The sequence below is a fragment of the Balearica regulorum genome, chromosome 11, assembly GCF_011004875.1.
Source record: "Balearica regulorum gibbericeps isolate bBalReg1 chromosome 11, bBalReg1.pri, whole genome shotgun sequence".
Classification (NCBI taxonomy): Eukaryota; Metazoa; Chordata; class Aves; order Gruiformes; family Gruidae; genus Balearica; species Balearica regulorum.
This window is the reverse complement of record NC_046194.1, coordinates 9,073,124-9,097,748: the sequence shown is the minus strand read 5'-3', so window position 1 is coordinate 9,097,748 and position 24,625 is coordinate 9,073,124. Positions and strand designations below refer to the sequence as shown.

The 24,625-nt window shown below is 52.0% G+C and overlaps 1 protein-coding gene across 1 annotated transcript in view; it reads right to left on the bottom strand.

Moving 5' to 3' along the window:
• Positions 1 to 17,653: 17,653 nt before the first annotated feature.
• The window catches only part of GPC3 (glypican 3), a 152,395-nt gene continuing 145,423 nt past the window's right edge, over positions 17,654 to 24,625 (bottom strand). The window contains exon 8 of the mRNA XM_075763177.1: positions 17,654 to 18,824. Within this exon, the coding sequence (XP_075619292.1) occupies positions 18,652 to 18,824 (173 nt within the window). The 3' untranslated portion in view covers positions 17,654 to 18,651. The remainder of the gene's footprint in view (positions 18,825 to 24,625) is intronic.

Below are 24,625 nucleotides of genomic sequence, written 5' to 3'. Positions count from 1 at the left end.
CGGTGGGGCTTCCCCTCTGGCCGGGATGCAGGGAGCATCCCCTGCCTGCACGGGAAACAGGCCAAGCCATCCCGAGGGGCAAAGCTGAAGTTTGCTTTATCATGGTTTAAAAAGTCTCCAGAGACAAATCCAGCCATCCTGCTGGAAAGGGGTGTAGGGATCTCAGTCACCTGGCCATCCGCCGGGGCCACTCACACCGAGCTGGTGAGACAAGCCGGGCCAGAAGTTCTCATGAAGTTATAAAGTGTCCTGAGAGAGAATAATCCTCTAGGATCTGGCCCTGCAATGTATGACTGAGTTCTGGTTTTCAAAGCACTACCTCACCCTCCCAGCCTTTATTTGAAGAGACAATGTGAATTTTAAAGAGAACTCAGCAGGGAGCACTGCATTTTTTATTCCAAAGTGAGAGAGAAAACGAGAGTGAGAAAGTCTGTGGGGTTAGAGACAGCTTGCCATTTGTTGTTTCTCATAATCCCATACCTCGGCAGGATTTAAGAAACCTCCTGAAAAACACGGAGGGTTTTGTCGAATACTTGATCAAGTAGTTAAATCAAAGGCTGCAGCAAAACAATGGCACTGCCTGAAATTTTTCATGAAAAACTTTTTCTTTTTTTCCTTCTTTTTTAAGGAACGGGAAAGTAGCATCTCTCAAAAAGGAAATTTTTCTCTGATTTTTTTCCCTTTCTCCAGAAGTTTCTCACATCTGGCAGAACCTCCCCAGCCCCTCACCCCAAACTGCTTGAGTAATTCCCTTGCCCCACTTCTCTCCCTTTCCCAGGAGAAAAAGACGTAGAAAAGCAGAGGGTAAAAGTTGCAGTTTAGTTTTTAAAAGACGTTGGGGTTTTTTTTCAGAACAAAAAACTTCTCACTTCCCACCTCCCCCAAAACTCTGTTCTCTCCCCATTAGTTATTTCCGCCCCCAGACTCACTGTTTCTTTTCCAGCCCTAGAAGTTACCCCGAGGCCTGCCATGGTGGCACGGGATGCTCCCCGATGCGGGGGCTCGTGTCCCCATCTCCCCCACCTGCGCAGAGAGCTGAGCCCCTGCTGCCTGCAGGGCTTTTGGAGCCATTTCGGCTCTGCCCGCTCACAAAGTCAGCTGCGAGCCTCCTCTGCTATTTGGGGGGAGCCCCAACATGTCCCTGCCACCAGCGTGGGCACCCCTGGGCTGGGCAGAGCCAGCTGTGGTGCGGACCCACTGGCACAGCCATCGCTGGCCCTGGCGCAGGAGATGGAGACAAGGTGACATCACCCATGTTACGTCTGCACCGAGCCTCTTCCAGCATATGCCACGGGCCTTGCACAACTTGGCATTTCAAATTTCCGTCATCTCATTCAGTGGAAAAATTGCAGCCCTGCCAAGGTTTTTGGAGAGAAGAAAGGGTAGGGAAGGAGAAACCAGAGGAGATCCAGCTACTCTGCAGTTTCTCTTCATCTTCCCCTGGTGTGCCACCTCTCCTCTCCAGCACAGACCTCCGGCCACGCTGCTCCTGCCTGGGCCTTCGTCCACACAATAAAATTGTGTCGGTTTAATTAAAACCACTTTGAATCCGCTCTAGAGGAACTTGCACAAACCCTTCACGGGGGTGCAGTTAAATCAGTATAAATCTTACTGGTATTGACCAAGTCCAGGTCGGTGATGTACCGCCTTATGCTAAAAAATCAATACGAGTAATTCCCACCTGCAGGGAAGTCACTAGATCAATTTTAACTTTGGGTTGGTGGGAGTAGGACAGTCCTCTGGCACTGACAAATCTTGGCAGCAGAGAGGAACCTCAAGCCCAGCAGTGGCACCAATTACATCCGAAAATCCCACTGGGGTCCTACAAGGGCTTAAGTTTTTGGTTTGATTTAATTCTGGTCCTGGCCAGAGGTCTGCCACAGCCCTGTGGTGTTTCCAGTCATCTGTCAGGGAATTTACCTGGGGGTTGTGCTTGGATAAAGATTTCAGATGTAGCCTTTTAGGAAAACCGGGCTGAATACAATCCTAGGGCTGGCTATCATTAAGGGTGATTAAATCCTACACTCCAGCAGGAAAGCCTGGGCCGCAGGGAGGTTAGAAAGCGTTGAAAGGGAACTGGACAGGCGTGTCTTCCCAGCTCCAGCTCATCAGCAGAAGATGGCTCATTGTAAACCCGAACCAGGCGCGTTCGCTCTCCTGCGGTGGAGCGGTCAGGCTGGAACGAGGAAGGCTCGAGTGGAAACAGCCTCCTTTGATAAAACTCCAAATGCCACAAATTTGGGGTGTGTTTAATCCAGGGCATCTGTCATGAGGATGGGGGGATTCTGCTAGTTGTAAAATGACGCTCTGAATCTGGGTTTCGAATGTCAACAGCCTGATATTTTAGGGCAAGCAGATCTGGTGTTTCGGCATGGGCTGATGTCTCCATTTATTTTTATCACTTATTTTTATCCTAGGGCTCCTTGACCCTGTCCAGCGAACAGAAACCTCCCGCAGTAACCGCTCTGCTCTGAGGTAAGGGGTGGTTTAGCTCCTTGTTGCCAACACCGGCCGGGTTCTGCCACAGCAGGGTGCAAGGTGCTGTGCACACTTCCCAAAGCAATCCAAAGTGATGGAGAGATGCTAAGAGGGCAGGGAGGAACAGGCTGGACATGCAATGAAGTTGCTGCAAGGGTTTCACTCAGCCTCCTGTGTCTGAACTGACTTGCAATGCATGGGGCTTACTGTGCGGAGCTCAAGACCATCTCCATTTTAGGGAATGCAAGAGCTTGTCTCTCCCCGAGCAGGACAAGAAGTTGTCCCAGCTCCGTCCCCGGACAGCATGGGGAGGAGACCTGGGGACACGCAGCTTTGAAGGGCACAGGAACGCACTCAGTTTCACAGATTTTCATGCCTGCACCTCCCAGCTCTCCCAAAAACGACTGTGCGGCAGATGGCTCTGACGTGTAGCACACTCACACCCAGTGGATAAAAATATTCCCCAACAGATCCCCGGCAAGCAAACGTCAGTCACTGTCGCTCCAGAGCTGGTCACGGCTTCCTCTCCTCCCTGCTCCTCCACCACGGAGGCACAAAGAGGGTCCGCGGGCTCATCTCCCCGATGGCCACCACATGGCTCACTGGACCGATGCTGTCAGCTGGACTGGCACCCCGGATCCGCGCCAGCTCACCCGCACCCCTTCCCACAGCCCAGCATCCCTGCGGATGTGTCCCCGTCCTCCCCACCCCAGGTGGCTGTACGTCCCGTGCCTGTGTCAGCTTCCCGACACATCTGGCTGCCGCCGAAGAGGCTGGGTGGCAGGATGGGACCCTGTGTGGGCCTTACACAGGCCTTTCTCAGCGTGAATTACAGCCATGAAGTTTAATTTTCCATCCACACTTGTATAATCTTCCTATAGACATGAAGCGGGGTGGGAGTGCACAGGGTGGGGTGGTTGGAGGGGGAGCAGCAGTTGGAGGGCGGGGGAGAAGATGAATAGCATAATTTGGGGGTGACAGAGGAAACAAGCCCACAGCCTACATTTCCATCCCTTCCAAGTGGTAATCCCTTGCTCAGCCCTCCCCCAGGCACTCTGGGCTATATTTACAGCACTGCCTAGGCTACTTTTTTTTGCTTTTTTTCCCCTTGTAAGAGTTGGTTCGGTGCTGGTGCCAGCCCGGCATGGGGTGGGCACTGGCAGGGCAGGGGCAGAGCGAGGTTTGTGGGTGCTGAGCGGTAGCACAGCCAGCCCAAACGCTCCAGCCTGCCCACTCGGGTTAGTCTCACCCATTAAATGTGCAGTCTCCCAGTCCACAGATAAGCGTGTCACCCAGCTGGTGGGTTCACAAAACACCGGAGCTGCAGAGATTAGGACTGGAAAAAGCTTCAAATACCTGATGCATCACGCTCTGGCCTGGCAGGACCAACCTAGAGCTGTCCCCTCCCTCTCTGTTCTCAAAACCCCTCCTCAATCAAGACTGCAGAGCCTGGCCCAGCTACCGACTCAGGATCTTATTGCACAAAAGCATTTCTTAATGGCTAACCTAAACCTCCCTCGCCATGAGTCAAGACGGGTAATTTTTTTTTTTCTTCTATCTATCTATCTATCTCCTGTACATGGAGAAAAACATACCCTGCTCTCGGCAGAGCCCAGAGCTCTCGGCACGTGCAGCTGGCATGGCTTGGCTGGAGATGGCCCCGGTCGCTGTTGGTGGCCCCTGTGGCCACGTGGCCTTGGTCCCTGCAGACCTGGGGCAGGGGGGAACAACCCCAAGTGCTGTCTGGAGCAGCAGGAAATAATCTCCTGCCATGGAAAAGAGAGAGAGGGGGAGAGGCAGGTTCAGAGCAGCAGATAACCCAGCCAGTTGGCACTGCTTAAAAATGAGTAATATCTACATATTACCTGAGCTCCCTCATGCCAGCTAAAAACCCACAGAGCAAGGTCAGGGGAGGAGGCAGCCTGTTGCTCTGCAGTTGTCAGCAAGACCATCCTGGTCCCCTCTGATGCCAGGCATCACCGTTGATGGCATTTGCTCTCCCTGGGTGGGAGGCTGGTTTCCACCAGCAGCACTGGTGCTGCGCTGCAGGCCAAGCTGTGCTTGTCCAGGGATGGAGCCGCACTGTGATGGTCAGCAGAGAGGTCAAGGTTGGTTTCTTAGGACCTGGAAAGATCAGTGGGAGCTTGACAGGGGAAGATCCAGAGATCCTAATTACTGCACCCAGCACTTCGTCTAGGGCCTTTCATTCCCCTCAAAGCACTTCTACCCGGGCACCGGTCCAGCAAGCGCTTCATTTGTAGACATCCCGCCTCGTTACAGCAGGGATGCGCGTCAGCGCCTTTGAGGATTTCGTTAGCGGAGGAGAGCAGAAGTGGCTAACTGCTTTAATATCACCTGGGACACGAGAGGCAAAACGGGTCAGCAAGAGAGTGGGGGGAGCCCCAGCTCCGAGCTGGACTTGTCCCAGTCCTGTTCAGTACCAATGAAATAATGATAAATAAAAATAAATAATGATAAAATAATTATTTTCTTTACCCCCAGGCACTCTATTCATTCTGTTTAAAGGCTATTTCAAAAGAATTTGTGAACACAGAGAGGAAAGTGTATGTGCTTACGCGGGTGGCAGGAAAAAAAAAAACCTACGTAAAATCACCACCGCTGTGGGCAGGAGGTACTGGCAGCGCACACAGCGCTCACCCATGTCAGCTCACCCATGTCGGCAGCAGGGCTGGACGGGCTGATGTGGCTCCTCTCCCTGACAGTGCCATGCCGAAAACAAAACCCATGAAGGAGCAGCCCAGGAGAATGGGGTGCAGAGTGAGCACTGGCTCAAGTCCCGGTCCTTGAGGAAGACTCACCGGACTTCACCTTAGACCCAAATAGCCACAGCTCACATCCCCACCCCAGGTGCAATGCCCATCTGAGGGTGCGATGCGGGGCTCGGAGGGTGCAAACCTCCCCGCTGTCCCAGCCCTTGCACAGATGCTGCTGGGCAGCCCAGAGCAGGGCACCATCCATCCCGCAGCAGGGATGCGCTGCGGGGCTGAGCACCGCTCCTCCACGAGGAGCATGGGAAGCCCTTGCCTGTGTCCCCCCCAAACAACAAATGCTTTGCGTTTCGCTCCATCCTGCCTGATGGGGCCGCGGCGGCACACGGGCTGCCAGACGTTCATGGTTATATTGGTGCTCCTTGCAATCCTTTTTTTGAATCTTTTTCATTCCCCTCCGCTCTTGCCCCTCACCCCCTGTGGTTCAAATGAAAATATGCGAGTTGTGACTTGCGGGTAGCAAGTTGGGGCTTGCAAGGAAAGCCAGGAGGGAGGAGGGAGGAAAAGAAAGAGCGATCTGCTCCAAGTGCCAGCAATTGTTTTTATCCTTTCCAGATGAAGGAAAAAGATCATGTTATTTGTTCGGCGTAAAGTTCCAGATTTTCAGGAATGAAATCTGAGAGCAACATGTCAACAGTCTGTCTTGAGAGCCGGGGTGGATGGCGGCCTTTGTGCTCCCAAACACCAGCGGGGCCGGTACGCTCGGCTGCGAAAAAAAAAGGCTCCATTCTCACACTCTGAAGTGGTGGCATTAGATATCAGCAAGATAATGGGCCCAGGGTCTAGCCCTATTTCTGCTCCCAACCGAACGGCCCCAGGCAGCTAGCTTTGATGTGCTCATTTATTTGCCTTTTCTTTTCACAGATTTTTAACTGATACTGGGATTTGGGCATAGATTGTGGAGAAAAGGGGGGGGGGGGATGAAAGTAATTTTATTGAAATTGTTGATCAGGAGGGAGGGAAAGAAGAAAAAAAAAAAAAAAAGAAGGAAAAAACCCCAGCCATTTGTTAGCCTGCAGGTTGATGTTTCCTGCTGTAAATCAGCCGGGACACGGCGGTCTCGCAGCTGGAGGGAGATCCCGCATCAGCCTGGGCGAACCTGGAGACGCTGGGACCGTACAGCCCGCAGCCCCGAGGCATTTGCACTTGAATCCCAGGGGAGATGGAGGGAGATAGCGGGGTCAGGGAGGTGCCGTGGCGTGATTCAGCCGGGGCTGATTGATGTGCGGGGCGGCGTGGGTGGTCCCGCGCCACGGGGCCGGGAGCGTGCCCCACACGAGATGGGGACGGCGGGAGCAGCCACTGCCCCTTTGATGTGCTGCCCCGGCCATCCCCACCACGGAGGGCTGCGTGGCGGGGCCAGACATCCCGCACACTCCCGTCCCGCGGAAATCCAGCCCGCAGGTTGGGAGAGCCCGCAGCCTCCAGCCACATCCAGGACAGGAGGGGGGGGGGGGGGGGGGGGGAATAAGAGAAAAGAAAAAAAATGGTGAAAAGAAAAAAAAAAAAGGAAGGAGAAGAAAGGACTTTTCTTGTTTCCTCTTTCCACTTTCCAGAGGCCACGTGGGAGCAGCGCTCGGCATCCCCGGTGCGGGAGCTGGGAACCCCCCAGGATGACCAGTGCAGGGCTGGGCACAGCCCCGTGTCCCCTTCCCCTGGGGAGTGTCCTGGGGGGTGATGGGTGTGCAAAACAGCAGCCGCACAGCCGCAGGGAGACCTGGCATCCCCCGGGCTGTTACAGCCACGATTTGCACCTCCTTGGCTCCACCTCGGTCCGAAACAGCAGGACAGGGATGTCACCTCTGTGCTGTGCTCTTGCCTTGCTTCTAAAACTGCCTGCGTGCAAAATCGTCATCTCTTCTCCTTGCAGCATGCTCACCATCCCGTCCCCCCAAAAACAACCAGCCCCCCCACAGCCGGTAGTATGGGTCCTCACCACAGACTCTTGTGCAAGGGGAAAAAAACCCCAAAACATGCAGCAGGTTTTGGTATTTATGATCAAGCAAATGTTCCCCCTGGAAAATTTCATTCTGACTCACAACATCTTCGTTTCGGTTGAGCAGTGAAGTGTCAGGTAGCTGTGTGCTCGCTCCTCTTCTGCGACACGGGTCTGAAAGTAACCGCCAGCGATGCTGAGCTCTTGCAATTTAGGTTTCACAATACTTAATGTAAGTGCCCAGTACTTGAAATTGTTGTCTCAGCTCTTTAAAGAGCTTTGGGTTTTGCGTTTTTTTTTTTCAAGTCCCACAGCTTCAGTGGGAAAACTGAAAACTCACACTCAAAACATGCAAAACCAGATGGCAGAAATGAAACTCCAAATTAATTATTTCTTAATTTAAAAATTCTTTTAAATTTAATTTGGTTTCTAAGGCAGGCCTGGCTGTCTTGGAGCCTCATTCACCAGCTTGTATGCTGCTGGGATGACGATACTGTGACATTTACAATGACACCAGCTCCTATGGGTGGTTTTTTCCAGAGCCCATAAGCCGGCACACATGTCCCAGAGACACAGACACGCTCCTCAAGCCACACCTCGACTGCAGGACCCGGCGCAGGATGGGTTCCCCCATTGCTGGGACATTTGCTGCCTGTGCATTGCCAGAGATGGGTTGTGCAGGCAGGCGGCTCGGCTTCGACCCTGCAGGCTCGCTGCCAGCTCCCGCTGTGTCCCACCGCTCCCTCTGCCCGTGTCTCTTCCTCTCCATCCCTGGCCCTGCAAACTTTCCCTCCTCTTCGCAGCATGCCCAGCTTGCAGATGGATGGGCAAAGGGTGCTCAGAGGCAGCCCGCTCCCAAAACAGGCTCACCCGAGGTGAGGTGAAGCAGGGCTGCCTCACAGGCTGCCCCTCCTGCCTCAGCACCTTCCCGCTGTTGGGAGCAGTGAGCTGTTTCCCCACGAAAGATGTCCTTCGTGATAGCAACACTGGGGCTGGGGGATGTTCTTAGCCCCCAACAGAAATGTGCTTCAAAAGCAAGAGCATCTGGCCCTGCTCAGAGTGATGCTTTCAAGTGGAAAAAATATAAAAATGAAGGTTTTAATTAGCCTGGAAATCCATGCTGGTGTGTACCTGCCCAGGCCCCTGTGAAAGGGCAGGAGGCTGATGGGAAAGCCAGCACTGAAAAATTATAGGGGGTGAAGCATTAGCACCTTCCACACTGGGTAAGCACCTTGGTGCTCATCACCCTCCGGAACATGGAGCAAATTATGTTTTATTTAACACTTTGGCTAACTGTGACAACTTTGGGATGAAGCACCACAAACTGCACAAATCCCTTGGCCAGATGCTCCCAGGGATGAGCAGCATTTGTGGTGGAGACCCCCTGAAAAGGGCAGAGCAGATTTGGCCGGACAGACACGTGGAGGAAGCATCCCCTCATCCCTTCTGTGTGCACCAGGCACCCACCAAAAAACACGCTGGGAAGGGCTTGCTCTGATCTTTCTTTGCACCTCAGGTAGCAGCGATTTTATTGCCTGAGATGCGGCTGCTCCTGCTTACACAGCCAGCTCTCCCTTGGGTTTCACAGCGATAACAGCAACAAGGGGGTTGGGAGCGAGTCCCTCACTGGCAGCTCAGAACCTGGTCTGCTGGCCAGGCGCTGCCGGCAGCCCTGCAAACCATCCACACGCCCATCCCACGCTGTCAGGAATAAGATCAAGAGCAAACAGCAGAGTGTTAACCAAAATGCCATGTGAGGCTGTGTAAAAGAGGTGGTAAAAGCCATTTCAACAGTGAGCGGGGAATCCACTTATCCCGCAGCCAGGACAGAGCATCCTGAGGACCTTGAGTTTAGAGATTGCATTAGCAGGTCAAGGTCACAAAGACCAGGGGCTCCTGCCAGACAGTTGCCAGAGGTAGAGTCTGGCAGCCCATCAGGCAGCGGGATCAAACAGTCTCCTTAAAAATAATTAAATTATGTCTGTCTTGACTTAAATGATCCTTCTTTAAACACTGTAAAAAAGAGTTTCAGGCAAGCAGCACAGGAACCGCACAGAGGTTTGAGGGGTGTGCAGGATGAGCTGCAGAGCAGTTGGTGGTGGTGGTGCTGGTATTACTATCATGCCATCACATACAAGTGCCCCCTTCCTCCCCAGGAGTGAGCAAACATTGTGGCAGTCTCTGCGGAGGGAGGTGACACCGATGCTGTCCGACAGCCACATGCAGAGCAGCTCGGGGTCCCTTGGCACTCACACCCCACCTGCACCCTGTGCCAAGACCTCCCAGCACACTCCTGCTTCTCCCTCGCCCCCTGCTCTGCCCCTAACACTGGGGACACCAGCTTGTGCCACCCATGGCACCCACTGCCATCTCCTCCCTGCATCTGGCACCTGCACCCCCCTGAGCGGTGACCTCGCAGGAGGACAAGTTAGTCCCCAGCTTCAGTGGGGTTCTCTGTTTGTCCCTGGGAAAGACCTAACTTAGTAAGTGGTGCAGTCCTTCACCCCTGTGGCGCAGCAGCAGCGTGAGGGGAAGCAGGAGATCCAGCAAGTTTCCCCTCAACTTTGTGGTAGAGTTGGAGTGCTAGTGACGAAGTGGCCTCCACTTCTCTTCCTTTTTTTTTTCCCCTTTTTTTCTTCCTTTTTTTTTTTTTTGTGGTCGCACATTTGGTGTCTGCAGGGTGGTTTCTGTAAATGCATCACAGCTTATATAATACTAAATAAAGCAGCATGCAAATCCCATCCCCACATTCGCAGTCCACAGACATGTAGTGTTTCAAAGGTGCAAGACCCCTGCCTGTATTTATTCTTTCACCAGCAGATACACGGCTGCTTAACATTCTCCAGGTTGTGGGATGCAGCTCGCCCGTGCATCTCAGCTCATTTCCCTGTCCGGTCTTTCTGCCTGAGCACCACGGGTTTGAAAGCAATCCTTGTTATGCCGATGAATTTTTTCCCTCCCTAAGCAGCCTTTCGTTATGGATCTCTACCACTGGCTGCGGGCTGGCTCAGGGCATGGGGCAGAGGCTGGAGCCATGGCTGTCCTCTCCCTGTGCCTTTCAACGAGCTGTTTACCTCTGCCGTGGCTTAAAAAGGTGGTGGTGGGGGGGGGAATCACCATTTCCTACCCCAGGCCTTGGTCTTAGTTTCTGCAGGAGCATCTCGAGGTGGTGAGAGGGCAAGAACAGTCCTGTACTCCCCCACCAGTAGCTCCAGCTTGCGTGGGAGCCGGCGGTTCCTCCCCATGTGAACGACTCTCCGTATGTTCCCACGCTGACTACACCCAGGACTTTTTGGCTTCTCACACTGCCCTGCCAACGAGAAGGCTGGGGGTGCACAAGATGCTGGGGGGGGACTCGGCCATGACAGCTGACCCCAACTGACCACAGGGATATTCCATACCATAAGATGTCATGCTCTGTGTATAACCTGGGGAGTTGGCCAGGAGGCAGCACGGCTCGGGAACTAGCTGAGCATTCGCTTCAGGTAGTGAGCAATTGTGCTGTGAATCCCTTGTTTTGTACATTCTGCTATCCTTATTATTATTGTTGTTGTCCTTTTCTGTCCTATTAAACTGTCTTTATCTCAATCCACGATTTTTACCTTTTTCTTTTCAGTTCTCTCCCCCATCCCAACGTGGTGGGGGGGTGAGCGAACGGCTGCGTGGGTGTTTTAGCTGCCAGCCGGGTTAAACCACAAGGCTGCAGGCAGGAGAGCAGGACCTTGACGAAGACACTCACCCCTCCCACCCCCTGCAAGGGTTTTTCTCAGATCTCTAACCACAGCGACACCAAAAAGGCTCCAGTGTGGCTCTTACCGCACGGTGTGAACGGGTCTCCTGGCAGAGGGTTTCCATGGCACAGGGCTGGAGCAGCACCTTTAGCCCTGGCCCCAGGGAGCTGGGCAGGCGGGCAGGGCGGCTGGCAGCCGCAGGCAGGGCAGCAGAGCCTCTGGGACCGTACCGAAACGTCTCACGTATTCAGAAGACACACGGCTCTGTGTTTTGTGATAGGAAAATACGCAAGAAGAAGGATTGAAAAGGGAAGGTTTCTGTATTTCCAGGTTTAGGAAAGATTTCTTTTTTTCCAAGCTCCAGCTTGGATGACAGCAATGCAGCCCCCACGCACCCTCTACAAAGGACCCATAGCCCACACCCCCACACCCCTCCCCCCCCAGCTGCCAGGCTGCCTTCATGGGTGCTGAGAGTGGGTGGCCACAGCACCCTGCCCCACATCGCCCTGGAGTAGATCATGTCCCTAGCCATAACCTCAGTGACCAGGACGTTGCACCCCCAGCCCGCGCAGCAGACGCTGCCCCTCACCCGGTGCTATGGGGAAGCGAGACAGGACTTGCGGTGTACCTCAGTGCTTAGCACCTAGCTCAGAGCCATGCACCCATGCCTCCAGGTTGCTGGCTCCCCAAAACAAGGCAAGGCTGGCTGGCAGCGAGCGCAGGGCAGCACCATCCCATGATCCTTCCATTACTGTAAGTTGATAAGAGGCAGCAATCAAGGAAAGAGCTCCTGGCCACAGGCACAGAGTGGCCCCCTCGCTGCCATCAGTCATTCGGTACCAAATCAGCACCCACCCATAGACTCGGTCGGACCCTCTCTGCAATTATCCAGGCCAATAGGCACCTTTGCTCCTCAGCCAGATAGATAGCATGTCCCTGCTCCACGCTGCCCATCCTGGCCTTCCGAGCCACCAGCATCTGCTGGAGGTGCTGGCAAGGACGTCCATGGGCCACTGTGGTTGCAGTGCTCAGCCTCAGCTTGCTCTGATGTGCAGCGAAGTGATGAGGAAGTCCTTTGCAGGGGATTTCATGCCACCGAGGCTACCACGCTCGGGAGATGTTTATCACACACACATTTACAGGCAATAGCAGTGACTTCTGCCACACGTCTGGCACCCTGGGCCAAATCCTGGATCCTTCTGCAGGTTTCAGTTCACCATTATGAGTCACTTATGCCACCATCCTCCCTTTACTTTTTTTTTCCCCAGAAAACATTGTTTTTTCCTTCAAATGGGAACAAATACACCCAATACCAGGAATTTTGCTAGATAGAGTCCAGATGACAAGTTCTCAGAAAACGCTGTCAGCTGCTGAGATTCAGCTTCAAGAGACATCATCCAACGTTAACCATAAACAACAGGGGCAACAAAATGTCTGGCAGATCTTGAAGTGACACGAGATGCCTGTGCTCCACAATAAACCCATTTCACACCACGGGAAAGGTCACCACTTTAATCCACTTCTGGGTGGAATGTACACAAACGTCATTCTTCTTAACATCTGTAATTAAACAGCCTCTTGCTTTGCTATCCAGCTCGTGTTTATTTTCCCATTTGCTAACATGGTGGATGGTAATATAATATGACACTGAAGGGATACAGGCTGCTACAGGCAGGCTTTCAGCTTCTTTTTAGTGATTTGCCTGCAGAGAGCTGGATGCGAAGGGTGGTTGTGCTGCTCGGATCCAGCAGCAATTTCCTTTCTGGATGTGCAGCATCTTTACGTGCTGAAATAATACCAGCAAAGAGGACAGTGAAAGCAAACAAAAACTGCCGGCAGAGATCCCCAAACGTGTTGACTTGTTGCAAACAGTTGTTGAGGTCTCTGCTGGGCTCCTAAGAGGGAGGAGACAACCACTAAACTGGGAGATTTAGCCTAGGTCTGTACGTCTGCTATAGAAAAGTCAAGTTATCAATACTGGCAATGTGCTGGAGCGTTTGGGAGAAGTCTTCTGTGTCCCTATGGCCACGGAGGAGCATCTGAAATAACCCTGAGAGTCTCGAACGGGGCCCTTCCTTTCCCACAAAGTGTTCTTGGGTACCAGCACCAGCCCCCACCCCACCGCACAGCACCCTGGTGGAAATACCCCACAGCAGCAAGCTTTTTTTTTTTGGTTTTTTTCCTCTCCAAACCTTCTGGGCTGCAGGGCTGGCACACGCTCGCGGGGAGCCCCGCTGGGAGCCGGGCATGATGGCATTTGCAGGAATGGCGTAAGGCATTGGGAAGGGCCGTGGGATACGGCACTTCGCAGCCCAGAGGCATGGATGTGTACTTCAGATGCTAGCATGCTCTCAGCAAAACAACACCAAGATGTTTATTTTCAAAAGGATACAATGTTTGACAAAATAAACGATATTTGATTAATACTGACTCCTTTTCTGGTGGGTTTTTTTTTTTTTTTTGGAAGGCAGTAGATTTGCTGACTGTATAAACATGCCAGGGCCACTTTAGCTGCCTATATCAAAATTTTGGTTACCTCATCTCTGGGGAATGTCCTTCAGTAACACTTTGATTTTGTGGGTCTGGTTTTTTTTTTTCCCCCCGCACCCACTTTTACTTCTTAGTGAGGTCTCCCATGAGCAAGCCACAGGCTGGAGCTGGATACCCGAGCTGAACAAAACCCACTGCCTGTCTTCACATGGAGGGTTTCACCATGTCCCTAATAGAAAACCCAAATCTTCCTGCTGAGGACCAGTGAGCATCCTCCAATGTGATGGTTTCACCCCATTCCCCTCCAGATGCAAATTTCATCCCCCGACAATTCTGTTCCTGGCTTTTTGCTAAACCGACAAATAACACGCAAGGAGGATTGTGAATTTGCTGATGCCCAGCTGAGTCACCCCCAGCTGTGGAGGTCACACTGAAAAATCCCTGGGTTTCTGGGAATGGACACCTGCTTCTGGGATGTGTGGGTCATGATGCTGTAAAGCTTTAGCAGCGTTTGTCAATCATTAAGCTGCAGTGCTGCTGGAACAGTTAGGGAAATTCCCACCAAGACACCCAAGTGTTTGGGAACCAAATGATGTTTCTGAGCTGCTTCAGCTGAGGTGAGCTAGAGAGCCTGCAGGGCAGGACTTGGCTGGTGGACTTGGCCACGGCCAGACCCACCACCGAGCTACGTGCTCTGAGGCTGGAAGGCGGCATCTCAGCAGCACACGTGGCTCTGTTTTGAGCATTTTGAGGTCTTTGTGTGGTTTCCTGTATTTTACTTTATAGATTTACGCAACATCCCACGTCTGGTCCCCACCAGCAGCCTGCTTGTCCCCCTGCTCCCGGTGCCTCTTTCACCCCAGGACTGACCACCACCACCACCTGCCGTGTGGCTGCAAAGGTCTCACCAGGCAGCTGCTGAGAATGCAGGGCAGGAGGCAGCGCAAGGCAGTCACCTCCTCGCTTCCCAACACAGCAGTCCTTAGCATGCCGCCACGCCAGAACCCTGGTCTGCGCCCCAACCGAGCGCCCTCCGAGGCCGAGGAGCAGCCGGAACTGCCCTCTTGGTTGGTGGCATCTCCCTTGCCGTACCCATAGCCCAGCATCCACCGGTTTTGATTCTAAAGCAAATCAAAACACCTGACGGCACAGGATTACGTGTGCCCCCCTTATGCAAACCCGCAGGAACAGCCCTGTGTCCAGCTGCCGCTTTTGCAGATGTGGCTGGTGCTCTCTGCATCCTCCAGGCAAGCAGGATTTTGGTTTGGTTGGGAGCCCCAGTGAATCCAGTTCCAGATCCCCGCTGGATCCCCGCTCCAGAGCACTTGGGGGCTTTGCTCATGAAGATGAAGGAGCACTTCTGAAAAAACTTCCTGAAAAACAAAACTGAGACGCTCTAGATTTCACTTCCCAAAACAGCACGAACCGTAAGCACCAGCTGTTTCTAGCAGCTGTAAAGTGCGTTAGATTATACCATTCCAGCACCAAATTATTAGTCAATTGATTAATGAACTGGAACTTCCCATCCAACAAAAATATTTTGGTTTTCAATTATAATTTGATGCATGGTTAGCAGAGAAATACATTACACATGCTAAGCACATGTTTGCATCTCATCACCACCCTCAGACACGGGGACAAGGTGCCGGCTTGCCACCTTTTCAAGGCTGCATGCAAACCCACCCAGGGATGTGCTGGTTTTTGTGTGCGGCGTGATGCTGCTCACTCCTGCCCATGCATGGGATGTACGCGGTGGCAGCAGGCTCCTGGCCACCCCGCTGCTGCCACCGGTGTTTAACCAGAGCTCCAAAACCAGCCAGGAAGCATGAGGTTAGCTGCTGGGGGTAAGGGCTCCAACCCCTGAGACTGGGAACCTTCCCCAAGGTCGCTGGGCCTTTAGTGGGTGCCACAAAAGGTGACAAGCCCACGAGGCACCATCGGGACGCGGTACAGGCAGACAGAGGGCAACCATGCTGCGATGACTAGCCCAAAGATCTGCAGGAGGAGACTCAGGGATCAGAGTCAACAACAGCCCGGGACCAGCTCCGAGTTTCACCGCAGGGCTGGAAATTATCTGGAAAAGGGTTTTTTTCCAATTTTTTTTTTTCCCAGAATCACCTCCGTGACATAAACCCCTCTGTTCGGCTGCTTTTACTGCTGGCAGAAAACCAGGCAGATATTTACTCTGGCCACACACCTCACTGGCCAGACACGGCCACCGCCGGTGCTGGAGCCACATCGCCATGTTATCACGGCGCTGCGAGCACAGCCGAGACGCTGCCCCAGCACCTACCACCGGCTTGAGCCCCACATCTCCTTGACTCATATAAATACATTATCAGATCTATGATACATATACTCATTACTGATATATATACTAATATATATACACTAATAATAATAAAGAAAAACTGAAATATATCTTGACCGTGTATTAGCAGTTAAACCCACAAGCCCTGCGACAAGGCGTGGAGCTCCAGGTATATGTGCCCGGGGAGGTGACAGTGCCCATCTCCTGACAGATGTCCCATCCCATGGCAACACAGGTCACAGTCAGCAGAGGTGGAGTGGGGACACCAACAGGGAAAAATTATTCCTTATTTCTCATGACAAGGGAATGAAACGCTGCCCGAAACTGAACGCCAGCTTTACTCCGCCTTGGTGGCCAGGGCACCCTTGCAAAACCCCTGTTAAAACATGTGCACAAACCCACTGCAGGGTAAAATTCGACAGCTTTTTCTCAAGTTATAACGTATTATTTTATAAACTTGGCAGGTAGCAGGCTCAAAGGCTGTTTTTTGTGATCTCTTATCATAACAAAGTCTCCAACGACACAGCTTTGCTGAACAGCATGTGTGTGCAATGGGAACCTGGGCCCAGCGTGCTACAGAGGGGTCTTCTGCTGAGAAGCATCAGCATCGCGCTGCAGTGATGCAGAGTGCAAAACCCAGTGGGCTTTGTGAGACACACAGCAAGGCACAGCCCGCGCCATCTCCCTAAGAGAAGGAAAGCATGCTGGACTCGCACTGAAGAGCCGGTGTCACCATCCCGTCCTGCTGCTTATCTAAAGAAGGAGCACACAGAATATTTCCGACACAATATTAGAGGCAAGAACGTCCCTGCGCTGGTATCAGGGTGCCTGGTGAGGCAGAAGCAGCACATCATCTCTGAACAAAGCCCACGGCCCGCTCCCACCCCCAGCGCTCCAGGGGGATGAAAGGAAATGATCAGAAGGGAAGAAGCAACGGGAATTCAAGTGGCTTTAATAAAATATTCCCTTTGGTGGAGCAGAGGCTCACGGGCACAGCCAGCTGCGGCTGGGAGAGCTGGGCCGACACATGAATGAAGCAGCTGGTGGGTCAAGAAACACCTCTGCCAGCAACTCCCCTGCATCACCCCTGTGCACTGGCAGCCCTTCAACCTGAGGGCTTCCCAGCGAGTGGCGGTTCTGAGAGATGGAGAGGATCGCAATGTGTTTTGTGAACATGTAAAATACAAATACACGTCACACTGGCACGGATGTAAAAAAGCAGCTGCTCAGGCAGCACTTACAAGAATACCATATGGCATCAACAGTGCCCAGACATCCCCAGCGCTCACCCCAATGCAGATGGGACACGAGGGGTCAGAAACCCAGAGGACAGCTCTCCAACCGTTACCCAGCAGGTCACGTCGGGGCTTAGCCCAGATCCGCTCCTCTCCATCAGGAGTGGTGAATTGGGAGTTACTGGCCCCAGGCAGAGGAGCGGGGTGAGCAGCCAGCTCTCCCTCTGCCATGGCTCATCACTACAAAAATCAGGGTCAGCCAGATCAGCCACACCGCTTCAAAGTAAGACCAAGCAAAAGTACTGCTCTCCAAACCATCTGATGGCGTGGTTCGGATTTATCTACTTTCTCCCAACCATAAAGTTGCTTTTAAAAAGGTCTGAAACACACAAATATTTAAAGCATGTACGTGCACGTGAGTGTGTGCGTGCACACGTACATGCACATGCTGCAGCTTAAGATACTGCAGATACAATCACTCTAGTAAAGGCAGCATCTTGAACAGGAGTATGTAACCATTTTGGCCAGGAACCAAAGCAAACACTCCCTGGCCCCAGCCCATCCGTTTAATCGGACTATGCCAAGCCTTTCCGTGGTGCCCCCGAGCCGGGCACTGGTGGCCCTCTCCAGGCACAGGGCAGAGCATCGCCTCGCACATGCGGCAGGTTACTTCCAGAGCACTGTTTATAGAGCAACCGACCTTTATTTTAGAGATAGCTTAAGTAAAGTAACATGCAAAGAAACACGTGAGTAAGAGTCTCATCTGCCTCCGGGCTCCTGCAAATCCTTTTCTTTTCCTCCCTTGTAGCACAATGCGTTGGACGCCTGTTATTCATCCCCGTAAAGCATAGCGTGTACATCCACGCCGTCTGTCCTTTGGCTGGAGCTCTGTTTGCAGATTTCCCGTGGGAAAGGAGGTGCTTCACTTCTGAAGAATAAAACCAGGGCATTGCAAGGGCCACGGGGATGCCGGAGGGGCCCGGCCGCCTGCACGGAAGGGCTTCGCAGGACCTCACTGGGAGGCGAGCAGCAAAATCACCTGCAACTCGCCACGATGCAAGTGTGCTTTGTGCCCACGGGAGCACGTCTCTACAACAATCCCAGTGCATGACAACTCCTCTTCCGCAGCGTCTTTCCTCGTGCCGTATGTCTGACCTTCTCTCTCCCCTGTCTTCATACGCCCTCCTTATTATGTGCCTGGCCACATTCCTAGGGGTGAGCTTTGAATTTGGAGTAAGTACAAAAACCATTTGAACTACAGAAAAAATCTGTATTAAGTCAACTAGGAACAGGGGTCTGGTATTTGCTGAGAGTATTTCATAAATCATAGGTGTTCTGTACCCCATGAATGCTCCAACAACTCAAGATGAAACATGGTCTTCAAGTTCACAGCAATGGAGACCTCGGTCTTCAAAAACTGTGAGGAACACAATTTAATATCAACTTTCTTATGTTAAACAGGATTATCTTTAAAAAGCACTGTTACATATTTACTAGTTTACGATGAACAAAAGCTTTTTTAGGGTTTTTTTTTGCATGAAGTTACCATAGTCTTTTATAAAACCGACTTGAGTCATTTGCCCTGTCTTTGGAAATGTGCGTATACTTCAGGAGAGGTTCTGAATGCCTTCCTCATTAAAAAAAAGCATGGAGAGACACTGAGCCATGCCGCTGGCACCGCTCACAGCCAGTGGCCCAGCAGCAGCAGGGCCAGGGCGACGGCAGCGGCAGGGCTGGGGCGGGGGGCCGCGCTCCCGGGGTCGCTGCTGCGGATCGTGGCACCGTCTTTACTTTGCTGGTTCAGAAGCTGCTTGTTTACAGTGGTGTCGTCCATATCCAGGTCGTATGCCAGCTCTGAAAGCAGAAGGAGAGAGATGATTAGCAAGAGGCGGTGTGTGCCGGCATCCCGACGCACGGCACATCCAGCCCCCACCAGCACTGGTGGCAGCCCATGCCAGCAGCTGGGGACAGTGGGGTCCGAGTGTGGTCGAAGGCATCATGGCAGGGGTGGAAGGGCCAGAAGAGCTTAGCAAACATCTTGTCAGTCCTGCACTCAGCCCTGGTCCCAGAGAGCCTCCTAGTACCCCACACCAAACCTTATGCTTGGACAGACCAAAAAATCACAACTATCAGGTGGGCCAGTAGGAACACAAAAGAGATAAGGGGATCTGGCTTACTGGAGAGCTACTCCCAAAGAAAAGCAGCTGAGCTTTGGATGGGTGTTTAGCAATGCAAATCGTGTCTGGTCCCCAGACACCGCAAGGATGCGTGCAGGAGTGAGGAAATCCAGGCAAGCACAAATAGTCCCCCCCGAACCCAGAGACAGCACAAGGCCTTGCTCACCAAATAATACCATCTGGTTGGAGGACCTGAGGAGCTGTGCATTTCTGCAGTCTTACGTAAGTGTGTGCAAAATATGTTCCTTGCAGCACTTTCAACACATCCATCCCATCTCCTGTCCACCTCATCAAAGTGCTGGAGAGCGAGGAATGTGAATGGATCATGCACCCTAGGCATGATGGTGTTGCAACATGGGAACTTTGAGATGAAGCACATGGGAGCTCCGACCCAAGAAAATGCCCAGGATAAAAGTTTTGATAGTCCTGGCAGAGGAGCATGACATTAATGGTGGAAAAGCTTGTGACAGCCCATCACTGGCTGCAAGGGACCCGTTGAGCAGTAACTCACAGTCACCCTTCTCTTCCTGGGACAGGGAGGAATAAAAAAGTCCAAATAGGCAATGTGGAAAGGCAAGAAATCAGCAAGTCTCAAGGCCAAGAACAAAAAATGGTTTAAGATGCCATTAGCCAGATCCACCTGGGGTGTCTGTACCTGCCAGGCATCTGAACCAAGAGGATGCACCCATGCTTGACTCAAGGCAATGGGTTCCTCACTCCCCTTCTCGTGCTGCTGCCGTCTCCTTCTGGGGCCCAGGTTTTCACCCAGATGGGAATCAGTTAAGCCTGTCCATCTCATCCCCAGAGCCTGGCCTTTGGAAGTGGAGGAAGCTGGTGGTTTCCATCAGAAGAGACCCTGGCTCAAGCTTTTCAAAGGCCCTCGTGGATCACCAGCATACTGACGGGTTTGGATCATCCCACCCCACCCCTGAGAAAGAATCCAAGAAGCTGAATAAACACTCCAGCTAAAAAAACGCTGCATCAATCCAATGAACGTCACTGCCAAGTCAAACAGGCAGTATTTCTTAATCAAAAATACCCAAACACTGGAAAACAAAAGCATAACGATGTTAGCATGACAAGTGAGTCAGCCCAGGCCATCAAAGAGGGTCAGAAATGGCTGAAAGGGAGCAGACACCCACCTGCACAAAGGGCCAGGTGCAAGTAAAACCTGCCTGGTAAACTCTAACTTCTCCAGCAGATTCCCACAGATACTGGGATTCCTCTTCTTCACAGTTTTCCTGCTTTTTTTTTCATAATAGTACAGATATGCTGCTGTCTTCTGGAGCCACACCCCCACGGGCAGAGCAGGAAAAGGTGCCGCTCTGAAAGGGATGCGCCGAGAGGCCGCCTCTGCCCAGCCTGTGCTGCTTTCCGAGCACGGAAAGGAAAAGTCCCTCTGGCACAAGGGATGCTCAGGCTTCGGGGCAGTTTGGGAGCAGCCTGGCCGTACCAATTTTCCCAAGCTCATTTCTGCAGAATAAGTGAAGGGATTTTGATAACAGCAGATTATTTCACAGTTGGCCGTTTTACGCAAGACTCCTCAGCCAGTACAACGTCTCATGAGGGCAATGATGGCCTGCCCTGGTGTGTTTTGGAAAGTGTTTCCACACACTCCAAAGACTCCTAAAGCTTAAAAGATGTCCCATGGGGTCACAGCACCAGCAGGCACCCCGGTGCTCCCAAGCCAGCCGTCTGCAGCTGATGGGCAGAGTTTTTGGGGCAGAAGAGTCTCTTATTGGACATCCTAGCAAAACTAAAAAAATTCACAGGAACTGGAGTAACAACTCTTGCCTTCAGTTTAGAAAAGAAATTTGAAGCAAAAGAGTGTTTCAGCAAGGTGCTTAACAGCACAAAGCGTTTTGGCGTTCCCATTTAAAGTCTCATTCTGTGATGTTGTAATTTATGAGAAGCGAGTTCCTGCACGGTTTGCAATGCAGCAGCTGAATTGTGTTGGACATGTTCAGCCAAAGGATACCAAAATTGTCATTTCAGATATACTCTTTTATATGGGAAATTTTCAAATTCTGAGATTCTGAACCTGAGTAAGGGTAATTTTTGAAACCACGGAATTTCACCCAAATGGGAATGTCGATTTTCTCATTCATACCCTTTAACCAAATTACAGAGAAGTGAATAGAAACCCTCTTGTCATCAGAGATTTGAGAGCTATTTTCCTAGACTCGTTTAACTGCTTTAGAAGTTTAGGGTTTGGGTGTGTCATCTGTTTTTGTTGTTCCTTCCATTGTTTCCTTTTCTCAGCTTATTTGTGCCCAATTGTATTTTTAGGCTTGATCAATTTAGCCATAGGTCCTTTATTTTGTATTAATAATGGATCTGTAACTCTTGCAAATCCCTCTCACTTAACTTCTACTGACCTTTGGGACATAGGGGGAAAGGAAAATAAAAAGTATTAGCCTCTAACAGATCTGAGGCAGCTGATAACCAGGTCCAGGCAATAACAATGTTAAAAATAAATAATAAACATATTTCAAATCCAGGAATCCAAATTAGCAAATGTTTCTAACTAGGTCCTTCCTGAGAGGGCTTCATTATAGTTTCCAGCCTTCATTAGGATCCCTGGTTAGTCCGGGTCACCGCTGCATCCCTGCACCTCCTGCTCCCACAGCTGCCGGGAGAGAAGGAGCCCCAGCACCCGGGATGGAGCTGCAGGGTGGCTGCTGGGGTAACAGAAACTAACCTCCCACATACGCCATTTCGGTCATTTCCACCCAAAACTCTGCCTTTATACTGCAAAATAACCCGAGAAGCTGCTCCTCTGCCTCCCCGCTCCCAAGCCATCCTCTGCGTGAAGGTCTCCACAGCCCCCACTGTGATCACCCCCTGAATTTACAACCGTTTCTGCCACAAAGTGGCTCCTTGGCCCGCAAAGGCTTTTTTTTTTTTGGGGGGGGGGGGAGGAGGGGGAGACGACTCTAAAAAAATCTGTTTCTGTTTATAATCAGTTGGAGTCCAGAGGGTATTACCAACAATCTGCACTAATTACATATTCAATCTTCACTCATTTTGGCCCCTCTTGTCCTCTGGGCTGCGGATTAGATAATCCCCTTAAAATAATAGTCAATCATTAGCTCTGCTTTTTTTTTTTTTCCCCCTGCATCCAAGCCAAGTGTGCCGTGTCGTTTCCCGGAGTCCTTACACAGCTGGTGAAAGGTCTCCAGCCGAACACAAGCCGGTCCCTCCGGAAGCATCTTTTGTAACAAAAGCCTCTCTAACACAAAGCCGCTGCACTTTGCTCCCAGGACAGCAAAAGCTCCTATGGTCCTGCAGTGTGGATGACAAAACCTGCTGCCAGCTCTGCAACATGCACTTTCTGCGCCTGCAGAATGAAGCTGTGACATTTTTCTGTGGATTAGGACTAGAATTAGGCATACTGACTCTGTGCAAGCTTATCTGGCAGGAATCATTAAAGAGCTCTTCCTGCTAGCTAGCTTTGGAGATGGCTACAAAAGGCAGCTGAAGCAGGAGGAGATTGGTTTTGAGTTGGTATAGTAAGTCCCATGGCAGCTGGCGCAGAAGAAGCCAGGAGGATGAGTACCGGCACGCAGGCAGCGTCACGGCAGGCATTCCTGTGCCAAACCCACCGCTGCCTACTGAAACACCCCTTTTCACCCCTACAATGGCAGCACAGTCTTAAGCAAAGAACCGATCGCAAAAGCCACTCTGGCAAATGACCTCCAAGAGGACGGTGCCCAGCTCCCTCAGGCTGGTGCCCAGAGCCAGCGAATGTCATCTCGCATGCAGGCATCTGGGCTGCCCGCCTGCCAAGCCTGCCCTGGCAGATGGCTCCAGCGATGGACCTAATATAGTAACAGAGTCGTAAGGGATGGCTGTGCATGACAACCGCTTCGCGGTGTCGCTCGATAGCTCTGCTGGTGCACTGTGCAGCGGCAATGGCTGTGAAGGAGATCCCCCCACGGGGAAAACCATCGTGCCTAACGCAGCTTGTTCACCAAATGAGGTTGCCAAGTGGGCCAAAGCACTTGCGGGGACGTGGTGATGGCCCTTGTTTGCAAATGATGGAAACTCTGCGGTATGAAGGGACTAGGGAACGGATCATGACCATGTGTTTCCAATAAGCACAAAACACATCGGGCAGAAATGTCAGAGACAAGTAGGGCAGCTTGGCAAGCTCCTGCAGCTCTCGTGGTCAGTTGTGAACATCTGCCTGCGCATGTCCTTCAGCATTTGTCTAGGAAAGTACATGCTACCATCGCCAATGAGAATTACAATCTCTGGGGTGCATTGCTTTATTTAATTTTTTAAGCAGCAAGCCTCATCATTGTGGGGAGTGAGTTGCCAATAGATGCAGTAGACGCTGGCTGTCTCCAAAGTAAGACTGGATTTCTTAAAGGGAGAGATGTTTGAGTCAAGCCCAAGCTGTCGACACACTACCAGGTGAAGCGTAAGAGACTGTGATTCCACAGACCAGACTGCCTGACCCTGGCTCCCAACTCTCTCCATCTCTATGGCACCAACCACTTCACTCTCACAGGTGTTTGCACCTGAAATCTAGAAGAACAGTCCCATTTCATCCCAAACTCTTCCTGTTGGAACACCAAAAGCTCTACTCACCTCAGCTTCCAGTTACCTGGCTTTCTCATGCAAACAGCTCATGCTACAAACACTCCTCTGCCTCCACAAAGACAACACCTGAACTCATCCATGGAGTTACACGGCACACACGGCCATGACTGTGTGCATACAGCTGGGATCCCCAATCCTTTGCTTCTCCAAAACACCTTAAAACTCTTCCAAACACCTAGCCAAGCATGGTTTCATCTCACCAGGGAGGTTTTGCCCTCTGGCTTATTACCACTAAAATCCTGGAGCTCCAACTGGTTTGCCAGTTGTCTTCTTGTGCAACGAGCTGCAACAGCCCAGCCGTAGGTGTGGCCGCGCCGGCACGTAATTAAAGCACCGAGCCAGGGCTGGCCGCGATGCTTGTGTTGGCATGGTTGTGAGATCACTGAGATGGATGCACAGCATGTGCATGGTCTTGTGCCTCTGCTTTTCCACCTCCTCCGCAGCAATTTAGGAGGTGCGGCTCTTGGCAATATGAATTTGGGGGGAAAAAAAGAAAAAAATCCCGCTCAACACCATCTTGTTGCCATCGGCATTGTGGCCGAGGGAGCTTGGCATGGCTCAGCAGCGAGTGGTAAAACTGACTTCCTGGGCACAAACCCAAAGAAATCGGGTTTGGGATTGCTGATTTGCAAACCAAGACTCTTCCCCTGCTTGCCTGTTTGACACATCCCAGCTGCCGGCGCACTCCTGACAGCCCACAGCCTGCGTGACCCAAAGACCGCAGGCACCACCACAAAGCCAGCACCTATCCAGGGAAGTTCCCCCAAGATCAAACCAATCTTGATTTGGGGGGACCAAGTAATCCAGCACGGAGAGGTGAGGAAGCTCCAGCTCAGCCCCACGCCAGGGATGGGACCAGATGCTGCTCGG